We start from the raw sequence: 20,574 nt of genomic DNA, 5'->3' as shown, positions 1-20,574 counted from the left end.
ATTGCAACCGAGTGTCTACTGTATACTGGTGCTTATGCTTGATCAGATGTCAAATTGAGTGATAGCAGTACTTGAATTAATTAGTATTTAAGTACCTAAATAGCAGTACCGTACCTATATTCATATCCTAAGCTAACTTATGACATGATTGACTGGTTTATAAGCTCATGGTTTGTTGTACCATATTTCAAGCTGCCCATAGAATGAGTCTGCACAAACATTTTATGGTACATCATTCCTGACAGTTTTGCATACCTACAGAGGATTTGGACCACCAATGAATATCTGGCCACTGAAGATTTATGAAATGAAGTTTCTGCTTGTGGAAGTGTTGTAGTCTGTAAATTATTATTCTATAGCGGAAGAATTTGACATGTGGAAGAAAATGACAGCCAACTTTCGGATCGGAGACCGCACGTGATGATGATGAAACCGGTACCATACACTAAGTGCCGCTACACCACTCATAAAAGCTTTTCTTTATTTCTATATTAAAGTTCTAGATATGCAGTTTCTTTATTGTTTGTAAGAACCTTATAACAATTGCTCAAATGCTCAATCTGCATTTATGCATGTCTGCTTCTTTGCATATATTCCTGCTATTGGAGCTAATTCAAAATTCAATGCATATCGATCAGTTTTTGATCAGAAACAAAACTTTGAACAGTTTTTGAATCTAATTTATGTTATTGCCTGCTAACTTAACAAGAACATTTATCAAAAATCAATCGAATTCTTGTTTCATTAGGCTAAATTAATCTCATTTTTACAGTAAAAGCTGCCAAATCACGAAATAAACCTCTACTTCCAAATTTCTGATACAATGGCGTTTTAATCCTAGAAAGAACCTGCTCAGGCAAACCATTACAATACCATCAATTACAGATGAAACATAACCCTTTATAAGCAGTCGCGTTATTGCACCATGGCAGCGATTGGCTAAGTGTGTTGTGAAAACCCCTCACGATTCAAACACCAGATCCGATCACTCCCACTTATGGCAGCGACACCGGAAAATTGCCAAATTTGGTAAATAAAAAGTAACTGAAGCGGAAAAAACCATTCAAGCGAAAATCAATTACGTCATAATCACGTGTTGTTAGCGTAAGTGTGATTAAACAGATGTCCTTGATTTCGTCATAGACGACTCGAACTCAGTGGCTTGACTGTAAGCTTGAAATCGATTGGTCACTGTTGTTTGTCTTGAATTGAACAAACGCAGACATTGAAGGCTTTTACCATACATAGGAAGAAATTTGTACAATATTTTGAATCTGCAAATATGGCTTTAACTCTACGCCATTTCACCAAACTTTCATCATCACTGAACCAGGTAGCCAAAGTTACGATTTAAATATACAATAATATCAAACTTGGATATGGCATAGCCTAGAAGAAAGTAAATGTAATGTGTTGTTAGAAGGGAAATTACTCACTTGTACTTTATTTAACTTACCATTTTTAGGCTACTCAGACTGTCTTTTTTCTCTCATTCTGATGATATCAGATGTAGTTTTTATTTCTGTATAAAACCTGTAAATAGTCCTTGTTTTGATAGTCCCCTACGTAATTACAATATGTGTGTGTGTATTAGTTTGTTTTTGTGATGTTGTTGGGTTCAGTCGTGTTCTCATTGCTTTAAGAATTGGCGCTCCAGTTGTTTCAGGAACGAGGAGGCTACTGATTCTTAACTTATTCACCTACTTGTTTTAATGTATCAGGTTTGGTGGCCGAGCTTAACTATATTTATCGATGCATATACCGCAATATTAGATCCTTTTATGCACGTCTTAAACCATTATGGTTTTGCCACCTTTTCCTTTTGTTGGTTTTGTTACTGTATTTCTTTTTCACAATATCATTTCTTTAGTATTCTGACAAAGAAAAATAAATTGAATTGAATAGTTAAAAGTCAGAAAGTTTATTTTGGCACGCAAAAACGGCACTGCAGACAAGTCAATTAAACATACTGTACACACACATATATATATATATATATATATACAAGATAGCAAACCAGGAGGCCTAAAAAATGCAGGCGTATCAAGCCGAAGCCTCCTTTTGCATTCTTTAGATGAACAAATAAGTACTCATTATCTACAAACCTTGGTTGAAATGACATTGAGATCTTCTGAAGGTTGTTATATGTAAATAAAATGTATTTTATTTCATAAATGTATTTTTATTGCTAAACGCATTGCCGTTTTTGATTAACTTCCTTTAAGCTATGATAACTGGTTAGTAACTTAATTTGTTGAACCTAATGTCTGCACGACATTCAAAAGTATGTGGGTTCAACATTGATTCAGAGCATGCGGTTGTGTCTCAGCAAAGATACTTGTGACATGCTAAAATAAAGGGAGCAACTGAGTCAAAAATTATATGTGCCTTTGCTGCTTTTTGTTGTTCATTGTATCACAGTGTACTGTATGTTGTTGCAACGGATGTAAAAAATACATTATGATTATTATTATTACCGTACCATTATTGATAGTGGTTTGGAGAACTGGAAGTTGCTTGAAGGAACGATTGCAGAAAATGGATTTGTTAAAAATAAACTTGCTGCCATGACACAATTTGTGGAAAGCTGTAAATTTAATAAAAACTATTACATTGAACCACTGATGTAGCTGACCATATCCATATATAGTGCATGTAAAGGTTAAGGTTAGTGTACTGTAGCCTACTTGACATACCTTTGTCATACCTTAGAAAATTTGTTTCAGATTATCGCATCTCCAAGCTCAGCAAACAAAGCCATCAAGTCAATTTTATTACAAGTAAGAACATTTATTTCATCTATTTTCAGCTAAAATGCCTGCTTTTATAAGGGTATGTTAGCAAGCCAAAATATATGACTTTTCTATCTGAAATGTTTTAGTCGCCTTTATGATATGATATAGTTGTAATGCCATGATGTAATTTATATATATGTACAGAGGCACAGTCAAAGGTTGAGAGAAAGCTTGACTGGAGGCATTCTACAAGACATGCAAAGTTTTTCATTGTGTTTCAGAGAAATGCTTTGTTTAGTGTTGCTGCAAAGGCTGAAGCTCCAGCCAAAAAAGAAAAACTCCGTGTGACAATGATACCAGGAGATGGAATTGGACCTGAACTGATGTTTTCTATTAAAGTTTGTAGTAATAAAAAATGTTTACCATTTTAAAGTTTTGACCATTTTGAAGTTTAGGCATAGCCAGGGGGGGCGAAAGGGGCCATGGCCCCCCCAAATTTTCAAAGTTTAGATTCCAAAGTTGATCCCTTTGTTGAAAATATAATAAAATTTGTAGAAACTTACAAAGTTTTCCAAAAGATCTGGCTATTAACACCCCCAAGGACTTGTTTTAGACACACAGAAAGACACCAATAAATTTTGCAATCGTAAATCACGCAAAATTTACGCGATTTACGTTTCTTTTAACTAATTTGTGGAAGCAATTTCAGAATGGCTTACTCTGTTGGGTTTTTGTGTAGTTATTGAGTTTTTGTGTAGCTGAGTTTTTGGTGTTCTCAAAGTTTAGCCGTAGTTTTTGCCTGTTTGTGTGTAAGAGCTACCTTCAATAAGTTAATAGCTTTTTATCTGCTAATAAATTTCATACAAATATTACCTTAAAAGTGTTTGCAGAATGCGCTATAATCCATTATATGAGGGTAATTTTGCAAAAAGTCGAACTGGGGGGGCATGCCCCCAGACCCCCCTAGAAAACGCGTGCCTTTGGCACGCTCTAACCCCCCATCAGCCTTATTGCTTCTCTTGCTCAACCCACCAGGATACGCCACTGCACATCACATGGCAATGGCTCAAATCAAACACTTTGTCGTTCTCTTCAATTCATCAAATATTTGGCCCCCCCCAAACTGTTTTCCTGGCTACGCCACTGGTTTTGACATTACCAAATGTAAGAATATGAAATAATTATGGATACCGGTATGTCAAAAACATCGTAATCATATTATTTCCTCTTCAGTTATATCAAAGAATGTTCATTTATTGGAAGAACCATTGGAAAATAGCACTTTTCAAATAACATTTTTTTATCATCCGTTGCAAGCGTATATTAGAGAAGGTAATTTGAATACAGGAGGTGTTTGCTGCTGCCGATGTTCCTGTACAGTTTGAAGAGTTTTGGGTTAGTGAAGTCCAAAACCGGTGCTCTGATGAACAAGTTCAGCAGATGATTGATTCGGTTAACATCAACAAAGTAGCGATTAAAGGTATATACATGGGTTTGTGCTGTGACTTTGGAATAGAGAACTGTGTGGGTTGTATTTCTCTATTATCAGCATATGGTGTCACTTCAGCACAATGGTGTCACAACCGAAAATAAAATGCCCGCACAGTCATCAAGTCTACTAATTCCATTTTATTGTGCCATTATTAAGGCACAATTGTGTGCTTTAAAGCAATGTTCATCCAAGCATCTTGTTGGTGTTCCCACTACTCAGTTATGCAGTTTGAAGGTTGATAGTGAAGCTTAAATTGTCAGGAAACTAATGGAACCAACCTTCATCTCCACAATCAAGCATGATGTTTAGTATCTTCCCAAGACACATATCTGTGCACTCAGCTTCCAACATGGTCGTTATGAGTGTCAGTCAGTTCTTAAGCACTTGGCCATGAAACTATACTGCCAACATGTTGATTGTTGATGCTCTTCATTTTGCAATATAATTTGTTACCATTTAAGTTCGCTTATTTTTTATCATGCAAACTGAACATTTTTATTTAATCTCATCATGGCCATGCAGTTGAGAAGATTTCTTTTTCAATAATTTTGTTTAATACGATTACCAGGAATACTTGCCACCCCTTCTTGGTACGACTCTGGGGAGCTGCAATCTGTTAACATGCAGATTAGGTATGATGTGTTTTAACTGTCTTTCCATTTAATCAGTATGTAGTTCAATTTTCACAAACTTCTTGTGGTGATTAAAATTTTTAATACAAAGTTTTTAATCTAAATTCATCTACAGGCTTATACTTTGAGTTGAAATTTTGAGAGTAAATTATATAACTTGAGATTGGGATTTTTTTAAGTTTTTACCATATACTTTTGTGAGTTCTCAAGATTAAAAAGATGAAAAAAATGTATGCACTTTAACACAACAAAGCATTTATGTGAAGGTCTGATGCAATGAAGTGCAGTCTCACTATTAGACAGCTTTATTTTACCAAACATCCGTGCGCAATTGCGCATATGTACCTGCAGTGATACTTCATACCTACAATACATGTAGTTTCAGCGATTTCACCCAGTAAGCATAACATTATCCTAACTGTCCCTTGTATTAAAAATGTTGCCCAATGCCTACCACTGATGTAATGGTCTCTAGGTGTGCCTAAAGGTGTTGATTTATTTCTCATACAACACTTTGATATTAAAAATAGTTTTGTTTTGAATATCATATTGCAAGTTTAATTGCACTATAGCAACATAGTTCTGTGTTCTGTCACGCTAGGCCAGTGGTTCCCAACCTTTTTTCTTTCGTGGCCCATTTTTGTGCTTGCACAAAAATTCTTATGGCCCATTAATTGTTTATGCAAGAAAAAAACTGCAAAATAGATTTAAAAACAGCAGAAAATGTTCCTAAACAGATTGTACCGTGCATCAATGAGATGCGTGCTCCTGAACGTTATTGACCAACTTGTAGTTACAGTGGTTCTCAACATTAATGCTGTACAACTATTGTCAATTTCTCCCCACAATAGACCTTTTCACAAAACAATACTAAAAACAGATCTGCACAAATTTCTGTGGGCTACCGCTTTCAGTTAGTTAGGCCATGACTTGATGGTAATGGCAAAGTGGTCTATTACATCATAAAGTGTTGTAAAAACTCAACGTTGATCTAATTCTAAAACTATTTGCTCAGTCAAAAATAAATTAACCATTTTAATAGATTATTTAGATAAATTTACATTTCATTTACATTTCTTCCCAATTCCATTCAACACGATTATTCCTCCCTTTAAGTTAAAAATTTCTCCTTACGGAGCCAAGTGGCTCCCTATAAGAACCACACTGTTGTAGTTGCTTAAAATCAACGTTCGTATATTATGCAACAGACGGTATTGATTACATCATGCCACCAAAATTATTATTTCAGTAATTAGAATGGAAATTATTACCATTTTGCAGCAAATTACAGCAGCACCATTCATTGTTGCTACAATCAAAACAATTAAACAAAACACACAAGTGTAAAATTAACTATAGTAACACAAATGAAACTAAATTTTTCACTAACTCTGGCAAATTTTTAAATAGATCTGTGGCCCACCTCAAAATCTTTTCATGGCCCACTAGTGAGCCATGGTCCACCGGTTGAGAACCGCTGCGCTAGGCTGATGGAGATAATAATAATTAATCAATACCTGATCTTCTCCCTTTCCCAAAGAAGTTATTTGCTGTGCTCAACAATGTGTCGAAGTAAATGTGGTTTATTATAAACAGCATTTTGCAATAATGGTACTTGTTTAATTTTACACCAAAAGAGCGTAACACATTTTTGAATTTTATACGAGTTAATATTGTAGGAAAAGATTGGATCTGTTTGCAAATGTCGTCCGCATCAAGAGCTTGCCTGGAATTCAAACACGACACGGCGACCTGGACTTTGTCATCATCAGGGAACAGACTGAGGGGGAGTACAGCGCTTTGGAGCATGAGGTACCGCCCTGGCTTGTCTTGTGCCTGCCAACTTAACTCCGGCCATTGCAGGGTTATTTTGGGTTGGGATAGCTAAGGCCTGCAGAATCGCACCAAAATTGATTTTGTATTCAATGCAAATTTACATTTATTAAATTTACTAGTAGATCGTTCCAGCTCAAAATATTTCAAGCAAATAAAACTTGGACATCGTGGTTTGAGACCAATAATAATGTTGTAGCTGGGTTAGTAAGCATTTGTATTTGTTGAGGTGAGTTGGTGGATTGTCACAGTCAAACGTCCATCAAAATTGTAAATTCATCTTATTGTATGTCTGCGATACTATTGATATATATAATCAAAGTTATGTGTCCCTACCGCTAAGACGATTGCAGCGTTAACTTTGCAAGCTCAACTAAACTGCGGAATTGTTCGTTTCGTTTTAGTTCTTGCCACAGAAAATTTAAACGCATCATTCCATTTCTTTTTATTTCGGTTGTTTGAATTAAAGTTGTCATAAGATTTTTAACATTTCAGAGTGTTCCGGGCGTAGTTGAGTCGTTGAAGATCATCACACGCGAAAAGTCGGAGCGGATCGCTAAGTTTGCGTTTGACTATGCAACAAAGCATGGACGGAAGAAAGTAACTGCAGTACACAAAGCTAATATCATGTGAGTGACATCTGTGTGTTATTTTAGTGTAGCCTTGACTTGTATTTCTGTCAGCATATTTGCAAAACCAACCTTTCATCTTTATTATCGAGGCTATGTTGTCCTTTTTACGTCATAGAATGCGATTATTTGCTTAAAATGCAACTTGTAATTATGGTCGGATTGGACGAGCTGAACCAAAAACCAGACTAAGGCTAAAGCTATATTCATTATCCAACCAAAAATCATGCACAATTGCACAATCAATGGTTGTTAACGGTTCGTAGAAACAGTTTAAAAAAGCTACAAAGACAATTTTTACTGATTATACTGTACTTGATGACTGAATGATTTTGTTCTGATGCATATCCTTGTCATTATTACCTGATACTTGTCTCATTTTAGATGGTACCTGGCGCTTGTCCCCACCAGCAGGGGTTTGTAAACTTGTAGCCTTTTTTAACGTGCTTCCTGGTCGTTGAGGTGAATTTAACGACAATGTGCTTGCTCACTATTTGTAGCTATCTTCGGTGTCTCTCTTCTTCTTTCTTCTTCCTCTGAGGAAAAATATTTTGTTACCATCGTCCTCGAGATCAACAAGCTGCGATGAGACATTTTGTCGGAAAGCTTTTGTCAGTTTCATTTCTCAACAAGCAATAAAATTTTATTTAGTTTATCCAATGTTGTAACTAGTGAAATGCCCCATCATCGTCATGTGCCAACCCCAACCTCCTAGCCGAAGGTCAGCTGCCATTTGCTTCCACATGTCACGTTCTTCCGCTATTTTTTTTGCTTCTCTGATAAAATGCCCCAAGATTTCAGAAGCTGTAACACTTTGTTGGGCAGGAAATTGGCCGATGGAATGTTTCTCGACTCCTGCAAGGAAGTCTCTAAACTTTATCCGAAAATCCAGTTTGAGGCAATGATCGTCGACAACACGTGCATGCAGGTGCTCATCTTATGACTTATTAATCCACTTTAAAAAAAAAAACATATCACTCGTGAACTCCTTACATCCGTGCTAAAAGTGGCGTCACAAATGATTTCTTAATTTAAACGCATGTTATTGAAAAATGAAACAATAAATTGAGAGAATTGAATTAAGAAATAGCAAAAATTTATTCTTACATTATAAAATATCAGCTGGTTTTAACTTATCGTTTGTAAATCCCTTGTTCGATACTTGTGGTGGGTGAGAAATCGAAACTTTCTGTATTTATTTTCACTAGCGATTGCTTGATACGATTTCTTTGATGCTTTACCTCAACTGCGCGGCATTGAGGTTTGAACTAAACCAAGTATCTGTTCCACAGCTAGCTTCATATCCGGGACAGTTTGACGTCATGGTCATGCCAAACCTCTATGGCAACATCATTGACAACTTGGCCGCTGGTCTGGTTGGGGGAGCTGGTGTCGTCCCTGGGGAGAGCTACAGTCCTGATTGTGTCATGTTTGAAGCGGTGAGCGATTAGTGTACTGTTACCTGTCTTAGGTGTCGTGCTTGTGCCTTTTGGCAGTTAGTTAGAAGACACACGATGATGTTTCTGTGTGTCTGCTTTGCCTGTTTTCATTGTTTAATTCATAAAAGAACATGTACGTGCAAGGATTCCAACATTTTTATGTTCGTTCACTTATTGGTGTAGTTTATCCCTAACGGGCCAGTTCACCCCATAAGTGAACTCTTGGTTTGTTGCTTCTTTCCAGAAACGAAGCTTCCCACATAATATCTAGTAAGTTGTCACTTTCATTTATTTTTTGTTCCAGGGAGCACGGCACCCGTTTGCCCAAGCAGTGGGACGGAACATCGCCAACCCAACAGCCATGTTGTTGTGTGCCTCCAACATGTTGTTCCATATGAAGTTAGTCGCTTTGTGTTTCTGTCATTGTTTTGTTTAAGAATATTGTAGTCTTGGCGAGAATCAAGTTGGAGAGAATGCTTTGTGCTCTTTGCTTCAGAAAATTGAGATGAACCAGTTGAATTGCAGTTGTGTTGCTGTAGAAACAAGCAATTTGAAAATCAGACAATGCTTTATTTTCCCAGGCAAATAATTGCTCAAAAGCTCCTTCAGTCACTCTTCAACAGACTGATTATGCTTCATGAAGACAAATCAATAAAAATTAAAAGTTTTTAATCTTTTTAAAAAATCTGTTTTTTTAAATAGACAAACCTACCTTCTAAGCAAGTTAAAAAATAACTGCTATCAATGTTACAAAAAGAATGCCAAGCCTGTTACATTTTAACAGCCCATTTCACCCTTATTTGGGTTCATGAGAAGGTTCTTATTCAAATAGAATGTAAACAATTTATGCAGCATAATCTTGATAAATTGAGCCTCCACAAAGAAGATGCACTAGAAATATCTCCCTTATGAACTCTTCCATTTTGTTATATGCTGTTTTATTAGTAATTCAAGTATGCTTTGATGTCTTGCAGTTTATTTGATATTATCAAAAATTTCATTTTTATCTGTGATGCACTATCCCAGTCAACAGTATATTTTCTAATATGCGTTTCACATATTTCTCATGTTTCTTCTACCACAGTTTGATCGACCAAGGCAAACTGGTGCAAGGATCTCTGCTGAAAGTTCTCAAGGACAGGAAGGTAAATTGATGTTTTGTTATTTTGTATGAGTCATACTTCTTTGGTTTCAAATACATAACCAACACGTTACACTTACTTTGAGTAATCTATGCGGCCTATTTAGTTCTATGCATAGTTTCTACACAGTTGAAAGTGACGCGGCTGCTTTGAGGTCTTAATTGTCCATCCAGCTGTCTATTCTACCTAAATGTGTAGTGTGTACCAGTTGCGAACAGTAGAATACGTAACGAAAGTAGACATGTTGTATTTGCTTGGGTAATATTTCAAGCTCCAAAGTTTTATTTTGAAATCACCGATTTTATCATCCCTAGATTCTAGTATACTGTTTGTGCATGACGATTGTTGACGTCACAATGTGAATTTCAGTGCCGCACGACTGATTTGAATGGGTTCGCCTCAACGACGGAATTCACAGGAGCAGTCATCAGCAATCTGGGCCGGAAAAGCGAATAATTTCTGTATCTTTGTTTTTATATTATTTATTTATTTGAGTTTGCAACTACCGGACCGCGCCTCGCCTCGTCAACATTGTGACGGTCCAAAGATGCAGCATTGTTCGTTATACTCATGCTGCTCTCTCCTTTGTGATACACGTCTGGCGGCGTTGAACCAAACGTATCAGTGATGCGGTGACAACGACGGTGGTGAGCAGCATTGACCGATAGCTTAGTTAATACACAAGTGCCACGTTTTGGGTTCCCAAAGCAATCATTGGATTACTTATGTCTATGCTGTGACGAATTGTTTTCTATCTGGATTTTTTGTCTTCTGTCATATCACTGCTTTCCTGCACAGGTTACAAGAACCTCGAGTTCAACCGTAACCTGCAGTGCACGCCAATAGGTGACTGCGGGCTAGTAACTATCAATATGAGCATTGTTTGCGATGTGAAGGGCAACTACCCTTATTTCTAGGAAGTCAGGATTGTTTCATTTTGTGCTTTTAACGAAATTTCGTATTGCAGTATGCATCAAGTCTTGTGTACCGTACTTCATTGTGTTTTGAACGCAAATGAACGCTGTGCTATATATTCGCTCTAATGAAAAGTTGCGTGCCCGCTAGATGGGGGAAAAGAGTATTGGTTTGGTTTTAAATCTTTATCTTAAGACTGACAAAGCCTTGATTGGTTATTCCTGGTAATTTCGCATACCAGCAGAGGCTTTTGACTCAGGGCCGGTTACCGAGATTGGCATAGTGAAGTTTGTACATTCGTTTGAAGTGTTGTTGTCTGAGCTATTCCATCCGCTAGGTGCCGCTGAATGGAGACAGTTTTGAAATGCGTTGCTAAAGCGCACACCCCGAGAGTTGAACTGGCGACATTTGATCTCGAGTCGGATGCTTAACCGCTGAGCTCAAAGCTGTCTGCTTATCATTAGCATTTTGATACGACTGGTAATATCCATAGCCGATATTGGTTATTCTCGGGACGTCAGATAAAATGAAGCCTATTCGAGCCACAACAAACCTTCTCGCCTAATATGCAGCTTGGGTAAAGAGGTTATTTTTTTCAACCATAAACAGACATAGCTCAGCAACAGTACGACAATACATTGGAACACAAAAATAAAGCAAACGTTTCCAACATACATACAGACGATACAGTCCTTTTCGAGCCTATAAAAGAAAAAAAGATTATAGCCTACATTGCATAAGAAAATACTAGAGAAACATAGCTAACGTCACACAAAACACATGTTTGTCGGAGGAGCCTCCTTTCTATAAACCGTCTTTGATTAAATTGTTACGTATGTGTTTCACTCATTGTTTAGTCCAGTCGTTGAAGGGTTTTACCTTGACTTAATTGGTGTAAAGCTGAAATTTTGCACATTGGTTCTGTTCATTATGTACAATGACCAAAAAAAAATCCCCGTCAAAATTTTTTGGTGAAAAAAAGTTATCCGCTATTTTCGAAATTCCGCCATTTTTTTCAAAATGGCGGATATACAATTACTGAATTATTCAATTTTTATGAAATTATAGTTAGTGTTGGTGCTCATTTAAAAGTAAATTTTATACTGCAATTATTTCACACTGGCAAAGTTTTGGTCCACCGTGATTGCCGGAGGAAGTTTACGGATACACGGAAAAAGAGTTCAGAAAAAATGCCTGCAAAGAAATTACCGTCTGTGACAAGGAAATTCAAGCTTCTGGAGCCTCCAGTAGGCTATACTGCGTCAAAAAGGTGCTGATAGGATTAATGCTGCTAGTACTAATAGAGGGGACAATACTGTTGCGACAGCTGGTCGAAAAGTACACATAGACTGTCGTAAACGTTATACCAACCCAATCGATATACACTGCAGCTTAAGACGAACAGAGAGGAAAGTGGGTCCTGCCTCACGGGGAAACAAAGTGTTCGAATTTTTGATGGCAATTTCCACAGTAAGACTCATTGTTTGTTTTGTGGGACTGGAGTTCTCACGGACAGACCTGGCTTTAGTTTTGTTAAAACAGATGTTTTTGCAAGGACTATATTAGAGTGTTGTGAGAGACGTTCTGACAATTGGTCAATGGTCATGCGCCATGAAAGGTCGTATTGAATATTACGTAGCGATTTGCATGCTGCAGACTGTTTATACCATCATTCTTGTAGTGTTAATTTTATATGTGGATTTAACGTACCCTTGCAATGCGGCAGAGTACCTGAGGCAAAACGTCTAAAATCTGGGCGACCTAAGGATGAGGAACAGGACCAGGCATTTCTAAAGATGTGTTCCCATCTTGAACGGAATGATGAAGAACAGTTAACGATATCAGACCTCAGATCTAAAATGAAGGAGTTTTTAGCAAATGATGATTGCCTTCCTTAAGGATCAAAATATCTGAAGACCCAATTATAGAAACAGTGTGGTGAATCTATTTATATAGCTGAAGGTCAGGGCCTTCATTGCATTGTCACTATGAGAGAGAAGACATCCGAAATCCTCCGATCTCATTACCTAAAAACAAGACATGAGGATGATGAAAAGTCACAAAAGAGAGAAATAGTTAAAACTGCGGCAAGGCTCATCAATAATGGTGTTCCAACTGTTAATGATCACTATCCAAGCACAGACGCACTCCTAAATAATAATAATAATCGTGTTTCATTTGCGCCCAAGGCGATACATAACATACAATGACACTGCGATCACAGATGTGATAGCCTACAACAGACGACAGGAGGCAGCGAAGTGACATATAGGCTTAGTCTTCGAGTCAGCTTCTCTCCTTATTTTGGGTTGCCATTAAGTGTCTGTGTCTAGACACAGTCGCGTGCTCTGGAGCGGTGTCGAACCCACATCCTTTCGAACGTCGCGCAGACGTTCTCACCACTTCGCTACGCAACCGACACTCAATCTCGGTCCTGAAGACGCAGAAGACATCCTGAAGCGCAGAAGGCATCCTGAAGCGCAGAATACATCACTGGCTGGTTATGTACCTTTTTCTCAGGATCAAACCCTGAGGAATATTGTGAATGGTGTTGTGGCCGAGAATGACGTTAATGTAGGCATAAACAAACGAAAAATGATCGACTTGATCAGTAAAACACTTCAGGGTAGTCAAAAGGCTGCAAAGTGATCAATGTCCCAGGGGATGCTGATGTTCCGATTGTGAAGGCTACTGTTGTTAATGTAATGTCATACTCGACAACGTTGATTGAAGAAGACACAGATCTGTTGGTCCTGCTTCTTCATTATGCGCAACAAGCAAACAAAGATCTATATTTCCGTTCCGACAAGGAAAATGCTGACAAAGTGTATCAAATAAACGAACTGAAAATGGTGATGGGTGAAGAATTATGTTCCCAATTACTTTTTCTACATGCCTACACTGGATGTGACACAGCATCAAGAATCTTTGGTGTTGATAAGCAATTTGTCTTTCACAAGCTGGTAAAGGGTGCTGCTACTCTGAAAGACTGTGCCAATTACTTCCTTCTTCCAAAGCAGACAGCAGCATCCATTGTGAACAAAGATTGTCAAGCAATGGTTGTGATTTTTGGGGGCACGCGGACGGATTCCCTCTCGTCATTGCTACAGATTACTAATAAAAAAGTAGTCTCTTCCCAATCATTTGTGACGCCTACCAGAACGCCCAGAACGCCTACCACCTACTGAGTCATCGACAAAATTTCACTGTCTAAGGGTTTACTACCAAATAATGGTCTGGCTAGGACAGGAGGTGCTATGGAAACTTACGGGTGGGGTTGGAAACTGGAAGGCAGTCAGTTTGTGACAACAGAGTCGGACATGGATGCTGACCCAGATTCCCTCTTATAGAACCTACAGCAACTGTACAACTGGCTGTAGCACTGCCAGGTGGAGCTGTAGGCAGAATAATCTACCCTGTACCGCATCATGTGGATAGTGCAACTTGATGCCTGTAACAATACGTACAATCAGTCATTACTGGATGAAGATGATGACCAGGACTAATTGATGGAGGTTTTTACGTAATTTAACGTGGAAAGTAACCGCTCACACATCATTGGCCAGTTGTTCAATTTTAAGTTATCTGTTATTTTTTCTTGCCTTCAACCGCACTACAGTATATAACCTTGTGAAGTTTTATTTTGAATGTTATTCGCTCTGAGGATGCGCGTTCTCATGGTGCGCGAAACGTCAGTAAAGCAATAAACCATCCTGTTTGTTGTAGCTTTTACTTTCAATTTCATCAGATGAACGTTGCAACTAGTACTAGAAGCGATAATTGTCCTAATGAACACCCAAACTTTTCAGTATTCAACTGAATGTAAATAACTTAATAAGTGGTCTGCCATTCCTGTACAGCCAATGTTTCACGTTATTGGTTTTGTTTCATATAAGTCTTTCCATTAAACTAATGAGTTAATTTCATTTTCAATTGTTTTAATGAATTCTTTACCACCTTAAGCTTAGGGATAGACGCCAGAATTAAAGCTCTAGCATGAATATTAAGTGAATTATTGTCATTACACTGTTTTGTCTGCCATCTTGAAAATGACAACTTTCCGGTGCTCTGATTCTCCTAGATTTTTAATATATTATTCTTGATGATAGCCTAAATAGGCCTACTAGAAAAAACCTTTTGGAAAACCTTTTGTAGAAAATTTTTTTTGTTTTTAAATTTTTGTTTGAAAAGTTTGTTTATCCGCCAGTTTGAGAAAAAAATTGGCGGATTTTCAAAAAAAGCGGATAACTTTTTTTCACCAAAAGATTTTCACGGGGATTTTTTTTTGGTCAATGTACATAATCAACAGAAGCAATGTGCAAAGTTTCAGCTTTACACCAATTAAGTCAAGGTTCGACCCTTTTTTTCGCTTCAACGACTGGACTAGTTGCTCTTGTTTTGTTTCTTAGTCCATCTTGCGCAATCTGCCTGGATACTTCTCCTCTGAACTTAGTTCTCTACTTGATGTATTGTGCAATGTGCAGTCATTTTGTATGTGAGCAGGATAGGCAGTCTTTCAATGTTTAGATTAAACAATATTTTTGAAGTTATAGTGTGTATATAATTTTTTTTTATAACCTTGAAAAGGAAATGTAGCTTATGTATAGTTGAAAATGCTAGACTACAAACATCCACCGGGTCGCGCTGGTAACTTGAGGTAGGCTAACGGTAACGATAAAAAAAAAATGCAAAAGCTAAAAATTGTGAAATCAGTAGCATAGAACAGTGGTCACCAACTGGCGGGTCGCATGTGGCCCTCCCCGCAGTTATGTGCGGCCCGCGGAAGGTATCAGCGTACCAGTATAACCAAAAATACTTTTCTTGAGGAGTTAAAGAACATGAAGGCAAAAAATACTTTCCGGGAAGCATATTTTCGCTTTGCATGCGATGCCACCGACCGACCAATCAGATTGTAGTTTTAGGTCGGAGTCTCTTAAAGTTATTTCAATGCGATGTCCAGCCACACTGTCCCAGTGGTTGATTAAAACGTCTGTTTTCGAATGTCGAAATTGTCTGTGAGCACAGGGTTGCTTATTTTAAGTTTGCAAATGTCATGTAAACACTAGTGTGCGTTTCACCGTTATTGTGTTTCACGAGCAGTGTTACCTTTATGCAAGTTTTTGTTGGCAAAATAGGTCAGTGTGCCAACTCAATTTATAATAAATCGGAAAAATATTATATAGGCCTATAAATTTAAAGAATTTTTCTGGCTGTATTATGAAAATATTTAGCTTAGGGGAGATGTACCACCTGGTCACAGCGGTAAACCATAATCTCTTCTTGGGAAAATTTTAACATAAAGTTCCCGAATCCGTTCGTCTGTATATAATGACCGAAGAAACACACACTTGAACTTCTTTTCAAACAGTGTATTCCTGTAAAATTAGCCCGAGGCTACCGAAAACGAGGGGGTGCAACGCCTACACCACTTAAACTGTCACTACACAACAGATTACTTGGATAAAAGACGGAACCTTTGTCCAGCTAGCAAGCACTAAGCCAACAGTTAAAAGTGCGGCCAACTTTCAAACAATCATTTTACGAATGACCAGAATAGATAGCAATATCTCAAATTCACGTATGCAGTACTGTGACGCAATAATGAAAGACAATTATGAAGTCATTCCAACAGGTGTTTAAAGCTGATGTAATATTTCCTGTTTAAACAGGCCCAAACAGGTTTGACACAATTCTTATGAACGCTGGTGCAATTTTGGCTCATGTTTTAGGAATTTCCATGACGTAATATTCAGTAGACTTGAACGGTTTTTATATGACGTTTGATTTGGTGAAAATTGTCGGGAACATAGCGGCCCCTAGTTATGACAGTCTGACATGGCATAACTAAAAAAGAATTGACGACAATTGTGAGCCAATGAATAAAAACACATGATACACTAATTGTTTGAATCACTCACGTTTAAGTTAATACGCAAATACAAAGGGCATGCAAAGAATGAACAGCAATAAGAATAAACACGACGATACATGAACTTGGTACCATAGGTACACGCTAAAATGACGCTATATACAATAGTTGCGATAATAACCGACTGTTCTGGGCTCTGACAAGGGTCGGCCACCGCAGACAAAACCAGGCTCAAACCCTAACACTTAGGTGTTCTTTACGGGGGCGAGGCACGAAATATCCCTCAACACGTAGTCTACTTTTACTTTCCCCGTACTCTCATCATAGTTGCAGACGGCAACTTTGGCTCTACGAACCACAGGCTTCCCTTTCCTAATTTGTGGAACTACCTCATGCACCCTCCCAAGTTGATACTTACCACGTTTACCAATGTCTTGGAGAGAACCTACCACTACAAGTTGACCAGGCTCCAAATTCTCGGCCATTTTTAGCCATTTTTTCCGGCCCTGAAGACCTGGCAAGTAAAAATCGATCCATTTACTCCAAAACTGCTGAGAAAGTGACAAATTAAACCGATAATCCCTTCTTAATTGGTCACGATCATGTGGTTGCCCAACAGCACAGTATGGGTCTAAGTATGGGGTCAAAAGTGAGGCAGGGGTGATGACAGTAAAATCCCTAGGGTCGTCACTCAAAGGTACCAAAGGGCGTTCGTTCACGATCCGAACGGCACTGCCTGTGTACGTAAGCAGTTCAATAAAATTGGGCTTACGAATTGAAGAGTCCAAAATGTGAAAAAATGCAATTTTAAATTGTTTAACCATTGCCTCCCAGGCGCCACCTTGCGCCGGAGCATACGGAGGTATAAATTCCCAGTTTATCTCTCTCTGTCTCAGGGCGTTGTGAAATTCAGCTGATTCTATCAACTCGGGTAACTTCTTAGATGCTGCCTGAAAGGTACTTCCATTATCGGAATAGATAGCATTAACCTGCCCACGTAAATCTGTAAACCTTGTAAAGGCAAGTAAAAAATCACTCAGCGACAATGACGTAACCAGCTCAACATGAATAGCGCGAGATGCCATACATGTGAATAAGAGTCCCCAAGCTTTTTTGTGACTCCTACCTTCAACAAAGGTCAATGGTCCAAGATAGTCTAAGCCGCAATCAAAAAAGGGTTTCCTATGGGCAGTTGTGCGAGACAAAGTAAATCAGACATGAGCTGCCTTATAGGCCGAGCTTTCTCAATCGCACATACACCACAATCATTAAGATACCTCTTCACGGAAGCATTACCATTAGCGATCCAAAACTTCTGTCGCGTAGACAACAAAGTGTGCTGTACTCCACAGTGCGCATTTCGATTATGATGCGACAGTACAACAAGCCTAGTGAAGGGGTGTTTCGAAGGCAAAACAATCGGATGCTTTGCTTCTAGAAAAATCTCGGGAGAATTACTTAAGCGCCCTTCAATGCGGATTACACCAGCATCATCTACACAAGGTCTGTACTTTTTAAGTGAACGCAATCCTTTCAAGCGTTCCTTCTCACGTTGCGAAGCGCCAACACTACCCCGCTTTATCACTTCCTCAAGTGCATCCGGCGATCGTTTGGTCATTAAATGTAACACATCGCCATACACGCTTTTCTGAACAAACTTCACAGTTAAGTCTAAGGCTCTATCAAGATAAGAGGCGTCCAGTTTTGGCTTCATAAAGCTACGCTTTTTCGTTTTACAGCACAAAAATTCAACAAAAGCAACCAAATAAGCAATTCTCTTTTTCATAACATACAAAGAAGGTGCGGCCTCGATCAATCTGTGAAGGCCACCCTGTCCAACGTCAAGCGACCCCTCTTCGTCACGAAGATATAGGCTATGGACAGGTACTGGAGTGGGGTTTTCTACAGATGGAATTTCTTCACACTGATAGAGAAGACTAGAACCATTTAACCACAACTCTCGAAACTCTTTCTTTGTAATAAGATTTGGCCTTGTGCCAACATCAGCTGGGTTCATATCGGTAGGGCAAAAACGCCAATCCTGGGCTCCAGACAACAATAAAATATGCTCAACTCGACGCGTAATAAACTTATTCAAACGTAAATCAGGGTTCTTAACCCACTGCAACACAGTCCGAGAATCACACCAAAAATACTTACTGCAGTCGGGCATCTTCAATGCCTCGTAGGCCTGCTTCACGAGTCTGGCTGTATTCAAAGCGGCAACAAGCTCTTTCCTAGCTATCGGCCAAGAAAACTGATTTTTTACAACAATGGTAGATTTACCCAGAACGAAAGACACACTCGGAACTCCGTTAACCAGTCTACGTAAGTAAACAACAGAAGAGAAAGCTTGATTCGAAGCATCACTAAACCCATGCAATTGATATGAGACAATATCATCAGGACTGCACACACCAGAGTTTGCAAAATACCATCTCGGTAACGAAAAATCCTTAAGCAGGTCCAAAGAGCGAAGCCACGACTCCCACTCTTTAACAAAGCTATCAGGGACCTCGGTGTCCCAATCAAACTTGTCTATCGCCAATTGCTGAAGTATAAGGCGTGCTTTTAGAAAAAATGGCGCTCCAAAGCCTAGCGGATCAAAATTTTGTCCAAGCTGACTGAGCATACTTCGGCGCGTGTGTTTAGCTAAGGGCTTTAAGGAACATGCGATACGCATCTCGTCAGACTCGGTTTGCCACACACAACCCAATGTCTTCGCTGATGGCAAAGTCATATTTTCAGTCTGAAAGTCAATGTCACGAATCAAAGGTGAAAGCATCTCATTATCCAAATTTGACAAGACAATCATAGCCTCCTTGTTAGCACTCCACTTAACAAGTTTAAACCCACGGCTATCAAACAAAGCAATTGATTCATGAGTGATTTGCTGAGCTTCCTCTAAGCTATCAGCCGAAAATATAAAATCATCCATGTACATATTATTTGCAATATTGCAGAGAGTCAATTCACCGGCACTGCTGGGATTCTGCTCGATCATTTTCTTTATAGCCAAGCAAGCGATATACGGGCTACTCTTTATTCCCCAAGGGTGTACACAAAAACGAAATGGTACCATCCTACCATTTTCAAGGTCATCATCTTCAAACCACAATATACGAAACAAATCCCTTTGCGACTCAGGTAACATTATTTGAAAGAAGCATTTAGTCACATCAGCCATGAGACCAAATTTACCAAGCCGAAATCTAGCCAAGACATCTACCAGAGGGTTTAACAAGTCAGGACCCGAAAACATTACATCATTAACACAAGTTCCTCGAAATTCAGACTTGCCATCGTAAACAATACGCTTTTTTAATTGTGACGTCACAAAGTATGGTAAATACCATTCAAATCCCTTGACATTTCCTGCTTCACCCGCGCGCTCAATATAGCCATTAGATTTAAGATCTTTCATGGTGTCAGTAAGGAAATCACGAAGTTCAGGTTGTTTTAAAGCTTTCTTTCTTAAAGCAGCAGCTCTATCTGACGCCAACACAAAATTGTTAGGTAGATCAATATCTTCCTTCAACGGAACAGGTATCTCAAATCGACCATCTTTCAACTCAATATTCGGTTCGACAAGTTCTCTAGCCAAAATATCATTGCGAGACAATTCACAGGTTTCATTTTGCAAAGTCAAATCCTGAATGACTTTATTCAGGTCTGCTATTTCCATATCACGAGACTCAATTTTACGCTGAAAGCCAGAGATGACATCCGACTCTGAAGACGTCTGCACTCTGCACACTTTAGCAACGCTTTCAACTAAGGGTGACTTACCACCACAAGCCAACCAACCGAGAGGAGTGAGTAAAGCATGCGGTTCACTGCGATTTTCACCAACACGTTCTTCTTTTGTCCACATCAAATAAGCGTTGT

At 38.6% G+C, this 20,574-nt stretch overlaps 1 protein-coding gene across 1 annotated transcript; it reads left to right on the top strand.

The window, feature by feature from the left end:
• Positions 1 to 1,153: 1,153 nt before the first annotated feature.
• LOC145777997 (isocitrate dehydrogenase [NAD] subunit beta, mitochondrial-like) lies at positions 1,154 to 10,980 on the top strand. Its single transcript, XM_082589376.1, has 12 exons — positions 1,154 to 1,333; positions 2,727 to 2,780; positions 3,017 to 3,133; positions 4,083 to 4,215; positions 4,796 to 4,859; positions 6,539 to 6,671; positions 7,188 to 7,321; positions 8,147 to 8,249; positions 8,614 to 8,760; positions 9,065 to 9,159; positions 9,845 to 9,905; positions 10,272 to 10,980. The coding sequence occupies exons 1-12, from the start codon at positions 1,283 to 1,285 to the stop codon at positions 10,356 to 10,358; spliced, it is 1,179 nt and encodes a 392-aa protein (XP_082445502.1). The 5' UTR covers positions 1,154 to 1,282; the 3' UTR covers positions 10,359 to 10,980.
• The last annotated feature ends 9,594 nt before the right edge of the window (positions 10,981 to 20,574 follow it).

The sequence above is a fragment of the Aplidium turbinatum genome, chromosome 10, assembly GCF_918807975.1.
Source record: "Aplidium turbinatum chromosome 10, kaAplTurb1.1, whole genome shotgun sequence".
NCBI classification, from domain to species: domain Eukaryota; kingdom Metazoa; phylum Chordata; class Ascidiacea; order Aplousobranchia; family Polyclinidae; genus Aplidium; species Aplidium turbinatum.
The sequence above is the reverse complement of the archived record's forward strand: the minus strand, read 5'-3'. Positions and strand labels throughout refer to the sequence as shown.

Excerpts from the sequence above, each read along its gene's own strand:
- LOC145777997 (XM_082589376.1), top strand. The coding sequence starts at position 1,283 with ATGGCTTTAACTCTACGCCATTTCACCAAACTTTCATCATCACTGAAC. Across the intron at positions 3,134-4,082 it reads AACTGATGTTTTCTATTAAA|GAGGTGTTTGCTGCTGCCGA; the intron begins GTTTGTAGTAAT and ends ATTTGAATACAG. Across the intron at positions 9,906-10,271 it reads AAGTTCTCAAGGACAGGAAG|TGCCGCACGACTGATTTGAA; the intron begins GTAAATTGATGT and ends TGTGAATTTCAG.